General features: G+C 53.6%; 1 protein-coding gene across 1 annotated transcript; it reads left to right on the top strand.

Annotated features, from left to right (window-relative positions):
- Window positions 1-5,226: 5,226 nt before the first annotated feature.
- Window positions 5,227-15,231, top strand: RP1L1 (RP1 like 1; the record flags this gene model as incomplete). The annotated part of the gene is made up of 3 exons (XM_081092744.1): window positions 5,227-5,835; window positions 8,306-8,441; window positions 10,091-15,231. 3 exons carry the CDS (start codon window positions 5,227-5,229, stop codon window positions 15,229-15,231), a joined length of 5,886 nt encoding a protein of 1,961 aa, XP_080948870.1.
- Between the last annotated feature and the right edge of the window lie 3,361 nt (window positions 15,232-18,592).

Genomic DNA, 18,592 nt, shown 5'->3' with positions numbered 1-18,592 from the left:
TTAACACACATGTTTTCTCCCCATGTTTTAATATCTCTGAAGTCAGGATGCTCCTAGCTATAAATAACGTGTCCTTATCTTAGTTTGCCACCATTTTTTCTTTCTTCTTGGCACATAAAATAGTGTTGTTCCTTGGCAAATTGGAGACACTAAAAGGCAGTGCTGGAAATGGTCTAGACCTCATACTGCCTATGTAGACCCGGGTGGCAGTGGAGGACCCTGTGAAGGGCCCAGCCGCTGCTAAATAACAGCGGTCCTGGTGCTCTCTGAAGGCTGCATGTCATAAGCATTTTCTTCTGGGGACATGTACTATTCACGTCACGGTAGCTGTCCACGTGTAATATCAATCACCCTTCACAGTTCCAGCCACGACACTCCCCCCTCCTTCCGGCTCAGTCCCTCTTAGGTTTAGCCTTATTGTCATTGCCTTATAGTTTTCTTCTGCCCCGCCCAGGCTCCACCCTGCCTATAGACTTCTCTCACCGTATTTCTTCTTTTCCTGAACCCATCGCTCTTGCTGCCTGCTCCTGCCTCCAGCCTCTCACCCTGGCCTCACTCATTTCCAGGGCTGGTGACAAAGCTATTTCCTCCCCTGCAGGCCCACCCTGCTCAATTCCTCCCACTGCCCCTGTCACCTTTCGGAGCATTTCCTGTGACTTCTATTTTTTCCTCCTTTTGCCCCTTAGTCTGTTTTTCTCTGCTTCCCTCCCCCACCCACAAACAGCTGGGATGCCTTCTCGGCTTTCTCGCCCTGCTTCCTCCTGAAATCCCCTGGCAGCCCTCTCTCATCCTTTGCTGACCTACATCAGTCCCACGATGCTCTGACTGTGCTGTGGACCCTGGAGTTTGCTGGGACCCCTTTAGCACCAACGATTCACCCCCGAGTCCCCACCCCCAGTCTTAGTGCTCACCTATTCCCTGAGCTCCTGCGTGGTTCAGTCCATACCTCCTGGCACCCAGGTAACTCGGGAAAGCTGAACATAGAGCCTCCTCTAACCCACTCTGCCCAGCGCACCTGGATGAGGCCCTATCCCAAGTGGGTGTGAGGAGTCCAAAAGGAGGTCTCCTTTAGAGCTCAGTCATGGGGTGGCTGAACCAAAGCTTTCTGCTGTGGGGGTGTCTCCCACTTTATCTGGTGGTGGGACGTTTTCCCACCATCATGGGTACTTCCCCACCAGACCCCAAGCTGGGAGGGGAGAGTGGAGAGCTGGGAACCAGACCCTCCTTGCTGTCCTCCATCTCCAATGCCTTCTTCTCGTTGCCCCTTCTCCATGACTCCTTGCACTCAGGAGTCAGGCTTCTCACTTTTGTAGCATTCTCTTACTGTCCTCATTCCCGCTGAGTGTTAATGGGGGAAGGGCTATCTCCCGTCTATGGTGAGTGGGGTTCTTGACCCTGTGGCCCACCTGGTTCATGATATGACAAAGAGGAGCTAAATGGACTCAGGGCACCCTCTCTCTGGGCCAGGCCTGCTATCTCGCCTACGTAGCTTGTCTTGTTAAAGAGGTCAGGTCCTTTCCTGCTCCTGCTTAGGGAGAGGAACCTCATGATTTTATTTTGTTGTTAATCCTCACCTGAAGATATTTTTTTCATTGATTCTTTCTTAAGAGTGAGTGGAAGGGGGAAGGGAGGGAGGGAGAGAGAGAGAGAGAAACATTGATGTGAAAGAGACACATCTATTGGTTGCCTCCTGCATGCACCCCGAACAGGTGCTGGGATCAAACTTGCAAACCAGATACATGCCCTTGGCCAGGAATTGAACCGGCGACCCTTCCGTGTGAGGGCCGACGTTCTAACCACTGAGAAACACTGGCCAGGGTTGAACCTCATGATTTTGAAAGGAGAAAAAGCACTGAGGGAAAAACCGATCCATGCGGCTTCATGTACCTGCTGACCAGAGGGCCTGTGGTATGTTCTCTCCTCCCCCTACCCTCACTGGCATGGAGGAATGGGACAGTTGTCCCCTGTGGGGACACAGTGGGAGGATTTGTCAGGGGCTTCAGAGCTGCATCCCCTCTCCCCTCTTTTGCCCCCAGGGGCCTTCCACACTCAGAAATGCAGCTTCAGAATCTGGGAAAGGCAGGGCACTCACTGGGGCTGCCCCTCGCCTTGTGTTCTTTTCTGTTTCTACCCAAATCCATGATGCTAAGGAGAGAGTTGTTGGCTCCCGTAACTGAAGAGCCCAGCTTTCTAGTTTGGGTTCTGCTCTCCAGTCTCACTGCACCCAGGCGCTCAGCCAGATCACCAGACTCGGTTTCCTATTCTTCGTGTGGCATATTTTTCTGGGTCCATGAGGCAACCCTTGGGGGGAGGTCTTGATCCTGTGGCCCACCTGGAGGTCCAAAAGGAGGTCACCGTTAGAGCTCAGTCATGGGGGTGGCTGAACAAAAGCCTGGCTGCAGGGCCAGTGCCCAAAAGAGGCCACCCGATCCTAGGAACTGCCCGGGGCATGCAGACAGTCGGGGCAGGAGGTGGGGGGCAGTGGGGTCTTGGCTGGCAGGCTTTTCAGGGCTAACACTGGAGCAGTCCTGGGTACACTGGGGCAATTGTCAGCTTGACCTATAATGACACCTGCCTTTTATTTCTCCTTTGTTTCGCCATCCTCTGTTATCAGCCTCCTCCTTTAGTGAACTGTTCTTAGATCAAATGTAGGGACCTCCCGAGTTTGCTTTTATCAGTTATTAGCCTTGCAGATGGCAGGGGACCAGGGCTTTGGGTTCTGCTGTTGAGGCACCTGGGGCCAGAGCTGACCTTGTAGTGTCTGTGCTGCTTCATCCTCCCTGGGGCGCTCACCACACCCTAACAACTCCGAGGAGGATGCATTCACCTGCAGTGTGCCTGCTCCTGCAGAGAGTGGCTCTTCCCACCGCTCCCTCACCCCTGCCTCCCAAACTGCTCCTCACGCCACTCTTCTGCTGGGATGACACTGAAGGACACAATGATGCTGGGGAATATGGTGATTATGGGGGACATGGTCCCCCAATGTTACTGTGTCCCCCAATGTCACTGTGCCCCCACACTATCATGTCCCCCACCAGCATCCCTGTATCCCCCAATGTCCCTTCTTTTTCTTCTTTGTCCCTCTAGGGGGGCCAAGAAGAATGCTCACTGTCACGAGTGAAAAATAAAAATCCAGTGGGGAGAACAGTTAGTCCTGCGGGCAGGCACGTGGAGCAGCAGCACAAGCAGCTGCAGGGCTGTGAGCGGGAGGTCTGAGACAGCGGCTTAAAGGGATTAGTGGGGAGGGAGGAGGCTGGAGAAGCTAATTATAAAGTTGGTGCCAGAGATGAGAGAGGATTACAAGGCCTCTTTGTGCACCAAGGTTTTGAAAATGAGAGAAGAATCCTTCCCCCTGCGAGGAATGGGGTAAAAAGGGGAGGCAGGTAAGGAAGTGAGCTGGAGGAACTGTAAGCAGGGACCATGGCTGCGGCAGGCACATTTGCGAGGGTCCGGCGTGGTCTGAACCACATGGAAGCAGGGACGGCTCCTCACCGGATCATAATTACTCAACTATCAGCTTATTGGCAGGCCTGGGCTCTGTAGGAGGCTCTGGGAAACACCTGCCTTATTAATCAGTATTAATTTCCTGGGTCCCTGCTATGTGCCAAATTTGGGGCTGGGTGCCCCGGGGAGCACTGGTTTTGCCTCCCAGGCCTTGGGGTAGATGGCCAGGAAGGATACAGCCCAGGATGTGGAAAATGCCGGGGAACCATGCTGAACATGGGAGTTGCTCCACAATTGGGAGCTGGGGAAAGTTCCACAAAGGAGGGGAGCCCAGGCAGGGTGCAGAAGGTGGGGTGGCCTGAGACAGGCAGTTGGATTGGAGTGGGGACTTCCTGTAGGAAAGAGCAGGAGCTGAGAGGCTTAAGGAGCAGACCTGTGAGGCCTCGAATTGAATTGTGGAATAAAGGGTCTGAGCTTTTTCTGCAAATGCTGCAAGCCTCTTGAAGAGCTTGGAGCACAGGAAATATCTAGGTAAAACCTGGGTTTCAGGACAACTTAGCCTGCAGGTACAAAGGACAGAGCATGGTGTGGTGACCTGGAGAGAAAGTCAGGCTTCTGCAGGAGTTCCAGGTGAGGCAGTGAGCGCCACACAGTGGGAATAGAAATGAGTGGTTGGACAAATGGTCTTGACCTAACCATGAAAGGCCTGAGCCCCCAGTGTCCATGCAGTGGGCTGGGGTACTCACTCCAGGGTTCATCAGGCATCTTCCAAAGACTTTGGAGGAATGGGAAGGAGGGCATTCTTTCCATAGAAAAGCAAACATCACCATAGAATGGAGAAAGCACACAACATCGAGTGGTGACATCCTCTTTGTGTTACAAGTCTCCTTGTCTGCACTCTGGTCCCTGAAGGGTTTGGGACCCTCTCACCTAGTAGTTTGAAGGATGAAAGTTCAGCTCTCCGGGCATCCCCCAGGGCCACACATGAGACTTGGCACTGAGAGAGTGGGCAAGGTGCCCAGGCCTCCTGACTGCTTGCCCTGTGTTCTTGCATCTGCATTCTATGGTCTTCTCCTTATTTACCCACCTCTTTAGGAGGTAAACCCTAAGGTATTCAAAGGAGTTCAGGTGGTAGAGTCAAGTAAGAGAAATAGCAAGAGGAAGGAAAGGAATCAAGATGTATTGGTGCTTGCTCTGTTCCCAGCGTTCTATCTGCATAAACTCACTTATTTGTTGTAACTACTCTACAGAGTGAATGTGGCTGCATCGAACAAGCAGGTCCACCAAACACAGAGCATGTCATTCACCTCCTGGGTCACATGGAGTAAAGGGGGGGGTGGTATATAATTTGAACTCACATCTATCCGATGCCAAGCCTTTGGCCTTCATTCTATTCCATCAACATGGATTAACTTGCCCTGCTGGCTTGGCTAAGTGGTTGACCTTTGACCTATGAAGCAGGAGATCACCGTTCTATTCCCTGTCAGGGCACATGCCTGCATTACGGGGGTCAATCCCCAGTGGGGGATGTGCAGGAGGCAGACAATCAATGACTCTCTCATCATTGATGTTTCTATCTCTCTATCCCACTCCTTCTCTCTCTGAAATCAATAAAAATATTTTAAAAAATGAATTAACCTGCCCGTACAGAGCAGAGTGGAACAGATTTGGAGTGGGCAGGAAGCACCTTTGTCTCGAACAGGAGAGAGGAAATGACGAATCTCTGGGCTACTCTCTGACTCTCTTCCTCTGATCGATTGCAGCTGCCTGGGGCTCCACGCCATGAACAGCACCCCAAGGGATGCCCAGGCCCCAAGCTACCGCGAGTGCCTCCTGCCTTCTGTGGCCCGGACCCCCTCTGTCACCCAGGTCACGCCAGCCAAGAAGATAACTTTCCTCAAGCGAGGGGATCCTCGGTTTTCCGGGGTTCGCCTGGCTGTCCACCAACGCACCTTCAAGAGCTTGGGCACGCTGATGGATGAGCTCTCCCAGCGCGTGCCCCTCTCCTTTGGGGTGCGCTCCGTCACCACGCCCCGAGGCCTGCATGGCCTCAGTGCACTGGAGCAGCTGGAGGATGGTGGTTGCTACCTCTGCTCCGATAGGAAGCCGCCCAAGACCTCCACTGGGCCAGGCCGGCCGCAGGAGAGAAGTCCCTCTGCTCAGCAGTCCCAGGATGTCGAAGACCAGTGCGAGGGGCCAGGAATATCCTCTTCCCGGAAAAATCCTAAAACCCCAAGGAGGATAATGTTGGTTAAGAATGGGGACCCTCGATTCCAGCAGACAGTGGTCCTCAGTCACAGAGACACCAGGAGCCTGTCGGCTTTTCTCAGCAGAGCCACAGGCCTTCTGCACTTCCCCGTGAAGCAGGTGTACACGCCCAGTGGGGAAAAGGTAGGCTGTCGGGCATGATGTTTTCTTTAAAAATTTCTCTGGACCTCAGAGCAAAATACTTAGATGGGATGGGGAGGTCATCCTTAAAAAGAGGGGATGTTGCCCGGCCGGTGTAGCTCAGTGGTTGAGTGTCCATCTATGAACCAGGAGGTCACTAGTTCGATTACATGCCCAGGTTGTGGGCTCAGTCCCCAGTGAAGGGCGTGCAGGAGGTAGATAGATGCTCAAGATTTTTCTCTCATCATTGATGATTCTCTTCTCTCTCTCCCCCCTTCCTCTCTGAAATAAATGGAGAATATATATATATATATATATATATATATATATATATATATAGCTGTTGTCCTGCAGCTAATGAAAGTAGATAGGGTGGAGGCGTTCATCAGTTAATCAGACAATTGTTATTCATATTATTAGCTATCATTTAGCGAGCCCCAGACACTGCCTTGCACACTTTCATGACTTTCTTATCCAATTCTCCTATTATCCAATCTATTGCGTGAGAGTTCAGTGCAGGAAACAGAAACTACTTGATGGACCTTAAGCAGAAAGCAGTTTAATACAAGGCCTCAGGGGGCTTCCAAATCTTCAGACATCTGGAGGGATGAAGTCTGGGCTACAGGGTGGCTCTGAAACTCTGCAGGGAGCTGCTACCTCTGCCTGGAGCTGCTGTGCTCACTGAGCTCAAGCTGGCATCTCGGCTGTGGCATCCGGGCTTCTGAAGCTGAGGTCTGGAAATAGCCACATGTGCACCTTCCGCACAGGGGCACTGGAACGCAGCTCTGATCATTGCTGCAGAGCTGCCACCATCTCTGATAATGTGTTTAGAGCTCTCTAAGTCCTGCAGGACTGGGACGCACACCAGAAAGAGAGGGGGTTAGACACTGATGAATCTAGGGCGTAGTCTCCACCACACCGACTCACGAGGCAGACAATATTATCCCCTTTGTGGAGATCAGAAAATGGAGGCACAGAGTTTAAGTCATTTGCTCACAGCTGTACGGCTGGGAATGATAGGGCCCGCCTTCATGATTTCAGAGTTGTGCTGTAAGAACACTTCTGAATTGTGGTGCATTGGCCGTGCTCTAGCACGTGCTGCATGCAGATGTTACAGACAAATAGGACTGGGCCCCTACCATCAATTGGCTACAGTTGTGAGAGAGAGAGAGCAGGTGCAACATAAATTAATTGGAGGAAAAATTAGCATATTTCCATATAGACTTACTACAGAACTATTAGCGTTTCTGTAAACAAAGCAACTTCATTGCTCCCGGGACAGGCTGTGTCACGATTATTTGATTATTCGTTTGCAGGCTCTCCACTGGACGCACACTCTCAATAATATTATTTTTTTTTTTCCTCATGAGTCCTAGACCTCTACCTCTTTCTAAAAAGGGAGCATCATTTCGCCTCGAATTCTGCTTTCTTCCTCGGAAAAGTCTGGTTTTCTAGAAGCATGGCTACATCTACCATTGGTAGAGTTGGGTCACCCACATTTGCATTTGTGCGATGGACCAGAGATCTGAACCAAAAGAGAAAAGTACCCGGTAGTTTGAGACCAACTTTTGATGCACTGGGTTGAGAGATCTGGTGGACAGCACACTGAATGTCATCGTGGGAGGAGAAGCTGCAAGCGTTCTCTCTTTTGTTTCCATCTCCTTGTTAATGAACATACCCTTCTAATTTGAGAGAATGAAAAAGAGCAGATTCAGCACTTTAAAGACGGAACTAAATTCCCCAACACTGCTCGTTACAATGTAGTGCTATAAATAGTGCAAACCCTCAGATATGCAGGGGCCTCGGGAGCCAGGTGAGGTTTTTCTAAAAGCAGGGACCTGTTTCCTGGAATGCAGCCCAGCACTGATGTTGCCCACTCAACTCCCAGCCCAGGACATCCAGCTGGTGGGCCTGTGGCTGGCCGGGAAGGGGACGACAGGAGCCTGGAGAACCCTTCCTTGGAGGAGACTGGGATGGAAGGGCTCCCAGTGCCTTGCCCTTCTCCACTCCACAAGGGGCAGAAGCAGAGGCGACGGGCTCAGATTACACTGGAAAAACACAGATCAAACCCAAGAGAGGGCTCTGCCTGGGAAAAGGTGGAATAGTGAATCAGGTCTCCATATGGAAGCTGGTTGCTTTAAAAAATGCCTATTCCGGGGGGTATGAGTGTGGGCAGGGAAGCAGACCAAAGCTTCATGAAGTCTTTTCTAGCTGAAGCATCCAGCATAACCTCTAATCCACAGCCTCTTACAGGAGGGTGTAGGTGGAGAGGAAGATCAGGGGGTAGGACCTCAGACCCGCACTGGTTATGGCAAATGAATGGAGAACCTTCCCTTGGATCTGAAATCTGGGGTGAAATGGGCCAACATCAGCAAAGGGCCAGAGAGAGGGATTCTTTCTCTACCTGTGTCTCCCTGAGCAGAAGGGAGGTTCTGCAGACCAGACTTCCTGACTCAACACTCTCCTTCTTCAGGTGGGTTCTCTGAAGGCTCTTCTGCGCAGCCCCTCGGTGCTGGTGTGTGCCGGCCATGAGCCCTTCAGACCTCCGGAAGGTGCCAAAAGAAGTGGGACTGGAACTTTATCGGGGCAGACGTCAAGGAATAAAAATGGTGAGTGGGTGTTGGAGTTTCCCCAGTGTGGTTTGCACTGGATGGTGGATCAGGAGAGCTGGGCAGATATTCCTTCTAGATAATTTAGGGATCCTGCCTTTGGCACCAATTCTTGGACAGCAAGCTGTTTGGGGTCTCTCTTGCTTCTTCTTCCTCATCACATCACCATCAACCTAGACCGGGTTGAGCATTTGACTGGGGTATGAGAGAGGGAAGTGTGGTATTTAGAGATTAAGGATTAGGAAGAGATCTTCTACTCTAAGTTTCCAGGATCTAAAATTAGCTTTATTAAGGACTGTGGTGGGCATGAGATTGCCGAGGCCATGAGCTATAGGTATGTGGCATTTGCATCTTTTTTTTTTTTTTTTTTGCATTTGCATCTTTTAAGGGCCACGACTCTCTTAGACAACAGTGAGGGCCAAATGGGCTAAAACGAATGATACCTTCAATTATCTATCCAACCCATCCGTCTAAACATCCCACCATATCCATCCAAAGACCTACTATGTGCCAGAGTTTAGGCTTTGTTATTTTAAAAAAACAAAACAACACATTCTTTTGAAAGCACAATTAACAATTATAGAAGAAGAGTTTCAGCAGTTATTAGAATGGCAATAGGCAAATTTTGGCAAGTCAACAAATAATATCCTTTGTGCAAAGCTGTTGAGAAATGACAATAATGGTGTCGGTGATTGCCGCATGCCAGGCACGGGAGCTACAGAGACCCCTTAGCCACGGCCCCTCCCTGGAGGAGCCCCCCTTCTCATTCGGTGCTTATGAAAGAGCAGTTTTATGAAACCTCCTCCTGCTCAGGTGCACTCGCGGTGGTCTGCTCTTTTGCTGGCCACAGGCCCACCCTCCACTAGCCCCTTCCTCTTGTCATGTGTCAGCTCAGGAGATGAAATGAGAAAGCGCTAGGGCTGCATTCTTTCTTGAGGTCCATTTCTTTCTGTCTGCAGGAGCCCCTTCTCCTCCTTTTTTACGGGGGGTGGGGGATGTTGGCTTGACTATCAGGACCTGCTATTGTGTGTCCAGGTCCTCCTTGCAATCATTTATCAACTCCAAAGCTTGATGAGTGTCAGGATGATAAATCACCACTAATAATTGCAAAGCATTTTACAGTTTGCAATCAGGTGCGTATGCAGTAGCTTATTGATTTTACTTCTGGGGGTGTGCGGGCGTGAGCAGGGCTAGGAGTTAGCGCTGGGTACTGCTACTCTGCCGGCTTCCCCTGCTGTCTACTGAGATCCCACTTTGTGCTAGTAATTCTGCAGGAAGTTTTGTTTGTTTGTTTGTTTTTAGGAAGTTTTTATATGCATTGCCTTGCATTGTCCAAACACACTTCCAAATAGATACCATTATTCCTATTTTACAGGTCAGAAAAGAGGCTCTGCCCAAAGCTACACAAATAGGAAGTGGCAGGGTTGAGACTGAATTCAGGCTTCAAGTTCAACTCATTTTGCTATGCAGGTTCACAAACAGCCGACTGGGAATTTGTTCTAGAATGGTTTCTGCCCTGCTGTGTGGTTTGGAGGTGGCAGGGTATTTAGGTGTGTGAGGCTCCTGTCCAGCCTTTTTGCTCCTGCCCTAAAGCTCCCCCAGCCGCTCACTATCTTTTCCTCCTTCTCTTCCTCTGCATCGTGTGCCAGGGAGCTGGGGCCCCAAGGCCAAGCCAAGCATGACCCACTCGAGGTCCAGGCCGGGAAGCAGGCCGCAGCGGTCTTCCTTGCTGTCGGCGACGGCTGGTCTCGGCGAACCCCTGGTGTCACCGCATCACACCAGGGTGGGCCCTGCTCCTGACCGGCACCCTCAGGACATGCCTGCCCAGCTGGGTCCGTTGGTGGCCCGTGATGGCGTGGAGAAGAAGGTGCACTTGAATGAGGACGGCAGCTTGTCTGTGGAGATGAAAGTCCGCTTCCACCTACTTGGCAACGACATGCTCCTGTGGCCCAGGAGGGCCGGGAGGGCCAGTGGGCAGGGCCTTGTTCCCAGGGAGGCAGACCCCCTCCACTGTGTGTGGGAGGGCCACCCTGCAGGCTCCTCGGAGCCTGGGACAGAGGGGCTGGGGACCCGAGAGGCAGGATGCACAGAAGCCTGTGAGCGAGGCCAGTGGCAGCCAGGGTCTGGCTATGAGATCTGGACGAACCCGCTGTACACTGCCCAGAGAGAGGGGACGGCCTCCTGGGGCAGGTCCCGGCTGGCCCAGCACTCCCCTTGCAGGGGACCCTGGAGCCGGGGGGTGGCCAGCAGGAAAAGAAGCAGCCAGGACAGCGGCAGCCCTGCCTCCAGTGACAGAGCCCCCGAAGGCTCTGAGCCAAACTCCTGCTGCTCCAGGTCCCCAGAGGGCAGCATGGGCAGCTGTGCCCTGCACCTGGCCTCCGGAGCTGCCCCCCATAGAGGATCAGGGTGGGAAGCTGGTGGCACACCCCAGGCTGCTGAGGGCCTGGGTCCAGAGGGAGCAGGGCCAGGCAGCAGGGGCCACCGCTGCCTGGAACCCAGGGCCCAAGGCGCGGTAGGTGCTTTTTCTGATGCCTCAGCGAGTGCCGGGACTCAGGAGGAGTCCAGTGAAAGGGGTGAGCGGCACCAGGGCCACGCCAGCAGGACCAGGCCGGTGACTTCCCCACAGAAGGCCACCCCCGGAGCAGGACCCTGTTCCTCTACTGCGAACCCCTCGTCTTTGAGGAACGAGGACCCACGGGCAGAGGGGAGTGAACAGGACACTGGATCCCCGCAGCCCAGGGGTGGGTCTGGGAGGAGACTGCCCCTGGCTTCTAGCCGTTTGGGCTCTGGGGACACTGCAGAAGGCTATTCCCCGGCCTCCACCTGCGCCTCAGCCACAGGCAGGAGAAGAGAACAGGAGAGCAGAGCCAGTGCCATGTCCTCAGCCAGCATTTCTGGCCTTGGCCGAGGGGCCCAGAGAGGCCGCCCCAGGCAGCACCACAGCCAGAGGCACACCCACTGCCCGCTCGACTCACCTGTGTCCAGGACAATGCTGGGCCCCCCCAGCAGAGGCAGGCTCTGCCCAGCCCACCCAGCACCACGCTTTTCTGGAAGCTCCTCTAGTGCCAGGAACCTGGCCTCCCGGGACCCAGGGCCACCCTCCTTGGCCTCCCCAAACTCCCAGGACACACGAGAGGTCAGCAGTGTCCCCGTTACTCCTGTGAGCAGTACGGACTGTGTTTCCAATTTCTACCCCCCATTCTCTCCCTCTGCCGAGACCGAGTTCAGGTCACACTCACTCTCCACCACATCCGACCCTCTCAGCTCCCCAGGAGGTGGCCTGGGAGGAAAGGCAGGGGGCGGCCCCAAGGCTTCCCGGCCCTTGAGCCTGCCAGTTGGACAGCATGAGGGGGGCAAGCCAGGACCCCCCCGAGGGGGGTGCGGCTCACAGATGGGCACACCCCGGGCCTGCAGGGCCCCTGATGGTGAGATGCAGGCCTTGCTGGCCCCCCAGCCTCAGGGCAGCCAGGGGCCCCTCTCTGAGCCCTGCTTGGTGTGCAGCGGGTACTGTCCCACTCCGCCCAGGGCAAGGCCCCCTGTCAGGAAACACCCTTCGTGCAGCAGCAACAGAGACCACAGAGACCACGGTGCTCACTGGGCGCCAGGGGCCGCCGAGCAGGGGGACGAACCGCTAGACGTGCAGCGCCCAGGGCCCCCCAGATCTCAGTCAGGGGGCAGAGGGACAGCAGTCAGAGCAGTGAGAAGGGGCAGCCCCAGCCCAGGTCCCCGGCCTGGGAGAAGGCTCCAGGCGCAGGCCACTAGTGGAGGGGAGGGCCTGGAAGAGCGAGAGGACAGTGGTCGCGTGACGCCGGGTGCTCTGCCCCGGGCCTCGCCAGAAGCCGTGGTCCGTGGGTGGCTGAGCAACATCCCGGAGGAGCCCGTGCCCTTGAGCTATGAGATGGTGGATGACAGCATGGAGGTGGCTGGGGACGGCCCGGAAAGCCCCACGGAGGACCCTGTTGACACACATCCCCCAGAAGGCCTGGAGGAGCCCATTCAGGCCAGACGACCGTCCCTGGAAGGGGCCGCCAGCGAGGAGGCAGACCCAGAGGGAGCCCTCCCGGTGACTGGTGACGCTGGTCCCCCGCCAGGAGAGGGTCCTCCTCCCAGCAGGGCTGCGGAAGCCCCCGAGGAGGCTGGAGCAGGTGAAGGGGCCGCTGGGGACTGTGGTGGGAGCCAGTGTGTGCTTCCCCGCAGGGTCTCTGTCTCCATACAGATCATGAAGGCGCTGATGGGCTCCAAGCAGGGCCGGCCCAGCAGCCTGCCCGAAGTGTCCGGCCCGGAGGGCAGGAGGCTCGGCCGCTCTGCCCGGGCCCTCATCACCTGCCTCGCCAGGCTCCACTTCTTCAATGAAGACCGTGGGTCTCCCACCGGCAAGGCGAGGTGCACAGACTCCTCTCGGTACCAGGAGCTCCTGAGCACCTTGCAGGCCTCGTGGCCCGGGTGTGGCCTCGGGCGGGGCAAGCCGGACTCCGGCCCCCGGGGGTGTGGCAGGAGCCAGGCTCTGTCGGGCCTCGGGCCCCACGCTGTGACTGAGGCCTTCACACCAACGTCCTCATCCGGCGTGGATGTCGGGAGTGGTTCTGGAGGTTCGGGGGAGGGCAGCGGACCCTGTGCCGTGGACTGTGCCCTGGTCTCTGAAAGGGGAGAGCTGCCCTCGGAAATCCCCTACCAGAGGCCTGACTCCAGAACCACAGAGAACCTAGAAGAACCGGGAAATCATGAGTCGATTGGTTCCATGGCCTCTTCAAGTTTCCAAGCATGGGCTGGTGCCACCAGGAGGGACGAGGCAGGAGGAAGCTGCGGGGAGCAGGCGCGGGGCAGGGACCTGGACCAAGTAGTTGAAAACAGGATGCAAGGAGAGGCGGTGCAGTTAGAGAAAACGCAAGAAGAAAAAGAAAGAGCAGAACCGCACGGAGAGGGTGTCCGTGGATTTCCAGAAGAGGAAAGAACCACCGGACAAGACTCAACAGAGGCTGGCTCTCAGGATGGGGCAGGTGCCCGGGAAGATGAGAGCGTGCAGGAAGAGGAAGCAGGAGGAGAGCCTGCCTCTGCCACAGTGCACCCTGCAGGGAGGAGAGAGAGGACCCTTGGGGGCCTCACTGAGAGAGACTCAAATGCCAGTGGGAGTCAAAGCAGCCCCAATGCTGAGCCTGGTTTGGAGACGCTGCCCAGAACAGCTGACTCAGACCCTGAGCAAACCCAGGCCAAGTCCGCCCAGCGGGCTGCAGAGCAGGGCACTTCTATGGCTCACAGAGTGTCTCTGGACCCTGACCCCCTATGGGTGTCCAGGCTGCTGAGGAAGATGGAGAAGGCCTTCTTGGCCCACCTGGCCAGCGCCATGGCTGAGCTCCGAGCCCGCTGGAGCCTGCAGAACAACGACCTGCTGGACCTGATGGTGGCTGAGCTGCAGCAGGACGTGAGCCAGCGGCTCCAAGGCAGCACCGCAAAGGAGCTCCGAAAGATCCAGAGCCGGGCGGGGAGGAAGGCCCTGGGGCCTCCCAGGGTAGCCCTCAGGTGGGAGACGTCCTTGCAGACAGAGCAGCGCAGGAGTCGCCTCCAGGGCCTGCGCAACCTCTCGGCCTTCTCTGAGCAGACCTGGGCTCTGGGCGCCCCCTCCCTCTCCTTGGATGATGTGCCAAACCTCAGTGGAGCCCAGGGGACCCGGCTGGGTGGGGAGGCCGGCGGGGAGGAGTTCTGTCCCTGCGAAACCTGTGTAAGGAAGACAGTGACTCCTGTGTCCCCGAAGGACATGATGGGCATAGCCAGGGCACCCATTAAAAAGGCCTTTGACCTGCAGCTAATTCTGCAGAAGAAAAAAGTAGGATGTGCTAATGGGGAGACAGCAGGGACAGCCCCTGAGAAGACAGGGATGGAGGTGCTTCAGAGAGACCCCTCAGGGACAGGGACTGCCCAGGGAGCTGATGGAGGCCTGGAGCTGGGGTTAGGCCGGGGCCTTGGGGCAGAGGAGGGGGATGAGGATGTGGGCAGAGGTGAAGGTGCAGGAGGAGAGGAAAAAGAGGAGGCCACTCAGAAGAGAGGAGGGAACACAGACCCCTGTGAAAGCCACCCCTTGGAGGCAGTGGGGTGGGAGGAACAGGGCGCGGGTGACCAGGGAGAGATCAGAGAGGGGGGCTCCGGGGAGGAGCTCAGTGTGCAGAACGAAGTCTGGGGAGGCGCTGACCGAAGTCCAGGAGGACAGAATGACACCAGAGAGGTCCAGGATGTGGAAGCAGAGGGCCAGCCCGAGTCGGGAAGAGGAAATCTAGGCGAGAAGGAAGGGAGTCCACAGTCTGGCCCCAGGCAGGGCCAGTCAGGTGAGGCTTCTGGACACAGCAGCCCAGACCAAGATGGGAGCCCCACACCACCCTCTGCCTCAGGTGGAAACACCCCAGGCCACAGGTCAGGCCGGAAAACAGGCCTCTTCTCGTCCAGAGCATCTTCTCTGGGAAACTGCTCTCAGCTCTCCCAGAAGGGCTCTGAGGAGGGGTCTTCAAATGGAGACATGAGCATGTTTGGAGATGAGCCCAAGGGAGTCCCGGGCTCTGAGAGAAAGGGCACAGGTGTGTCTCTGGAAAGCTCCACTTCTGCACGAGAAGGGCCCTCCTCGGGCTCTGGGACTCCAGAGCGAGGGACAGATGAGAATCTGACTCCAGAGCCCAGAGCAGTCCAAGGCTCTGACTTAGGAGCTGAGATGAGAGTTAAAAGTCTCCCTGGGACAGAAATTAGGTTTGGCAACCTCGCCATGGATAGGACCCATGGCTTTGGCCACGACGACTTAGATTTCTAGAGATTCAGCGGTGAGGTGCCCATGAGTCGGCAGCTCTGCTTTTATTCGTGTATTGTCTACAAACCTGAGCGTGGCTCAGCCCCCTGGCGACGTACAAGGAGCGTGGGGGAAAAATCAAGGACATGCCAAGGGCACAGCCACACCATGCTGTCCTGGGTTCTAAATTCTGGAGCTTCAGAGGGCCCGCTGGCCCTCCCAGGCACTGTGTGAAGGTTATCTCAGCTCAGCCCTGTTGTTCCAGGTCAGCCTGCCCCTCCGTCTGCCTGCGGAGCCCAGGGGGCTGGGACTGCTTGGCAGAGCTCCAGGAGAGTTTTTGTTTGTGTGTTTGTTTTTTGCGAGCAAGTGTTTCTCTCATTCTTTTGTCTATTGATCTCCTGTTATTTTTCTCCTTGGCCTCTCTTGGCACTCACCTCGTTTGACTTTGAGGTGCTTTTCTCTAAGTCTTGAATATATTTGGTGACTCTGCAGATGTGCAAAAATTCAGGGAGAAGCAGATAAATTCAGGGTCATTGGACAAAGTTTGTTCTTAGTGTAAAAGACCAAGTGCATTTCCTTTATAAAAAATATTTAAATTGATTTGGAGGAGAGAGAGAGAGAGAGAGGGAGAGAGAGAGAGAGAGAGAGAGACATTGATTTGTTGTTCTACTTATTTATTCATTCAATGGTTGATTCTTGTATGTGCCCTGATTGGAGATCCAACCCTCAACCTTGGTGTATCAAGATGGGATCATGCTCTAATCAACTGAGCTACTTGGCCATGCTTCTTAACTTATGTATATATTTTTGGGTAATGGAAACGGTGAAAAGGGGGAAAGAAGGAAAAGCAGTCACCTATGATCCCACCACTCAGAGATAACTTGTGTTAGAGGTTTGATTTTTTTCCTATCAAATGGTTTTTCTAACCATTTGATGGTGGATGTCATCCTTATACACTTCTTTTTTTTTTTTTTTTAAACTTAACAATGTAAGCATGTTCCCTCTTTATCTCCAGATCTTTATAAACCTACTAGAGGCCCAGTGCACAAAATTTGTGCACTGGGGGGGGGGGGTCTCTCAGCCCAGCCTGGGCCCTCTTGCAGTCTGGAGCCGTCAGTCAGACATCCTTAGCACTGCCACAGAGGTGGGAGAGGCTCCCGCTCGTCAGCCATGAGCCCGGCTTCTGGCTGAGCAGCGCTCCCCCTGTGGGAGTGCACTGACCACCAGGGGGCAGCTCCTTCATTGAGTGTCTTCTGCCTGGGGGTCAGTGCATGTCATAGCAACTGGTATTTCAGCCGTTTGGTTGATTTGCATATTAGCCTTTTATTATATAGGATTTTAAATACCCGAATAATACATTATCTATACTGATAAAAGGGTAATATGCTAATTAGACTGGATAGACTGTATGTTCCAGACAAAGCTACAGTGGTGGGGGCCACGGCAGAGGTGGTTAGGGGTGATGAGGCCAGCAGGGGAGCAGTTAGGGGGTGATCAGGCCAGCAGGGGAGAGCAGTTAGGTGTGATCAGGCCGGCAGGGGAGAGTAGTTAAGGGCAATCAGGCTGGCAGGGGAGAGTGGTTAGGGGTGATCAGGCAGGCAGGCAGGTGAGCAGTTAAGAGCCAGCAGTCCCGGATTGCGAGAGGGATATCCAACTGCTGGCAGTTGTTTATCCCCCGAGGGGTCCTGGATTGGAAGGATGCAGGCCAGGCTGAGGGACCCCTCCCCCTTGCACGAATTTCATGAACTGGGCCTCTAGTGAGAATATAAAATACTTTACTGCATCATTTCACTCTTGTCAACCATTCAGATGGCTTCCATAATTTTTTAAAAACGTTTTTTCCCCCCTGAACTGCAGATAATTTTTTAGGATAGACATCCAGGAATGGAATTACTGGGTCTAAGGATATTGACTTTTATTGAAGGCTTGGATATCCTGCCACCAAACTGTTTTTCTGAAGGCCTGTCCTAACTGACATCACTTGGCCCGACACCCTCTCACCGGCGTTTGGTCTAGTCGTTAAAACGAGAAATCCTTTGCTAACTTCATGGGAAAGAAGAGTATTTCATTTTAATGGGGTGTTATTTTAGCTATATTTTATCATTACTGAGATTACAGAGTTTTCTATGTTTTTACAAAAGCTATTTGCATGTAAGTTATATATATGCCTTTTGCCCATTTTTCAACTGGAATCCTATCTTTTTTTTTTTTTAATGAATTGATTTCTATGTGCCCCTTATAATACTTTTGAAATTCTGTTTATCATTTTTGAGATTTAGAAAATGCCCTTTCTCTGTACCCTTCTATAGCCAGCCTTGGCCTGGGTCCCATCTGGGTAGGAAGCTTGGTGATGGGGCTGAATTTCTTTGACTCATACATGACCATTTTATATATTGAGACTGATGAAAACAAGAATAGCTGTTGTTCACTGGTTATTTAAATGTAAACATTAATAATAAAAATAAATAAGTAATCTATAATAATAAAAGGGTAATGTGCTAATTAGACTGGACAACCTTCTGGACGATGCCGGGGCTGCAGCCGTGGGATTGAGGAAGCCGCTGTGGCTGCAAGGGATCCAGGCAGCCGCTATGGCTGCAAGGGCAGGATCCAGGCTGCTGCCGCGGCTGTGAAGGCCTACTCTTGCACGAATTTCATGCATCAGGCCTCTAGTAATAAATAACACAAATATTGGGCCTGGGCTGGGTCCTCATGCCTGCAGCTTTCATTCCTCTCTGCTTCTGAATGCTGGAGATATTCTTAATAAAACTTGACATGTTTTTAAAATTTCTTTGCAGGTGGTTCTTTAAAATTTTTACATTAAAATTGCATCTCTCTCTATAGGAACTGGTACCTTTGCCAGAAGCTCCCAGTGGAGCAGATTGCACTGTGGGTTTGGTTTAGATGTGGTGATAAGCAGGGATGTCCAGCACTTAGTGGACATGAAGCTCCCACTTCTTCTGCCACCTAAGTCCCCAGGAAACGCCTAAGAGATGTTCCAACCATAATCTGCTAATAATCCCCAAATGACAGAGACAGCCATTCCTGGCACCTACTGATCTGGCACTAAGTGGTAGAGAGAATGCAATGGAGAGACCACTGCTTGTTTCTGTCACTTCAGCCCGCCCCTGATGCAAAACTCAATTCATTCGTCACTTCAAGCGTTGCTGAAGTATCAGTAGTTACACAAACATTCTTAGACAGAGAGTTATCCTCGAACTATGTGGAACAGGGGAGTAAGTGGTGGTGGAAAGAAACCAAGCCCTTCCTCCTGGCCTTGTAGCTGGTGGGGCTCAGAGATTCCAGCTCCAAAGCACCATCTTTCTGTGGCTGAGGATTAAAGAGCAGGGCCAGATCCCAGGCCCAGAGATTCTGACCTTATGGG

This window comes from Myotis nattereri (assembly GCF_964212035.1).
Source record: "Myotis nattereri genome assembly, chromosome: 5".
Lineage (NCBI taxonomy): Eukaryota > Metazoa > Chordata > Mammalia > Chiroptera > Vespertilionidae > Myotis > Myotis nattereri.
This window is presented reverse-complemented; position numbering and strand designations above follow the sequence as displayed.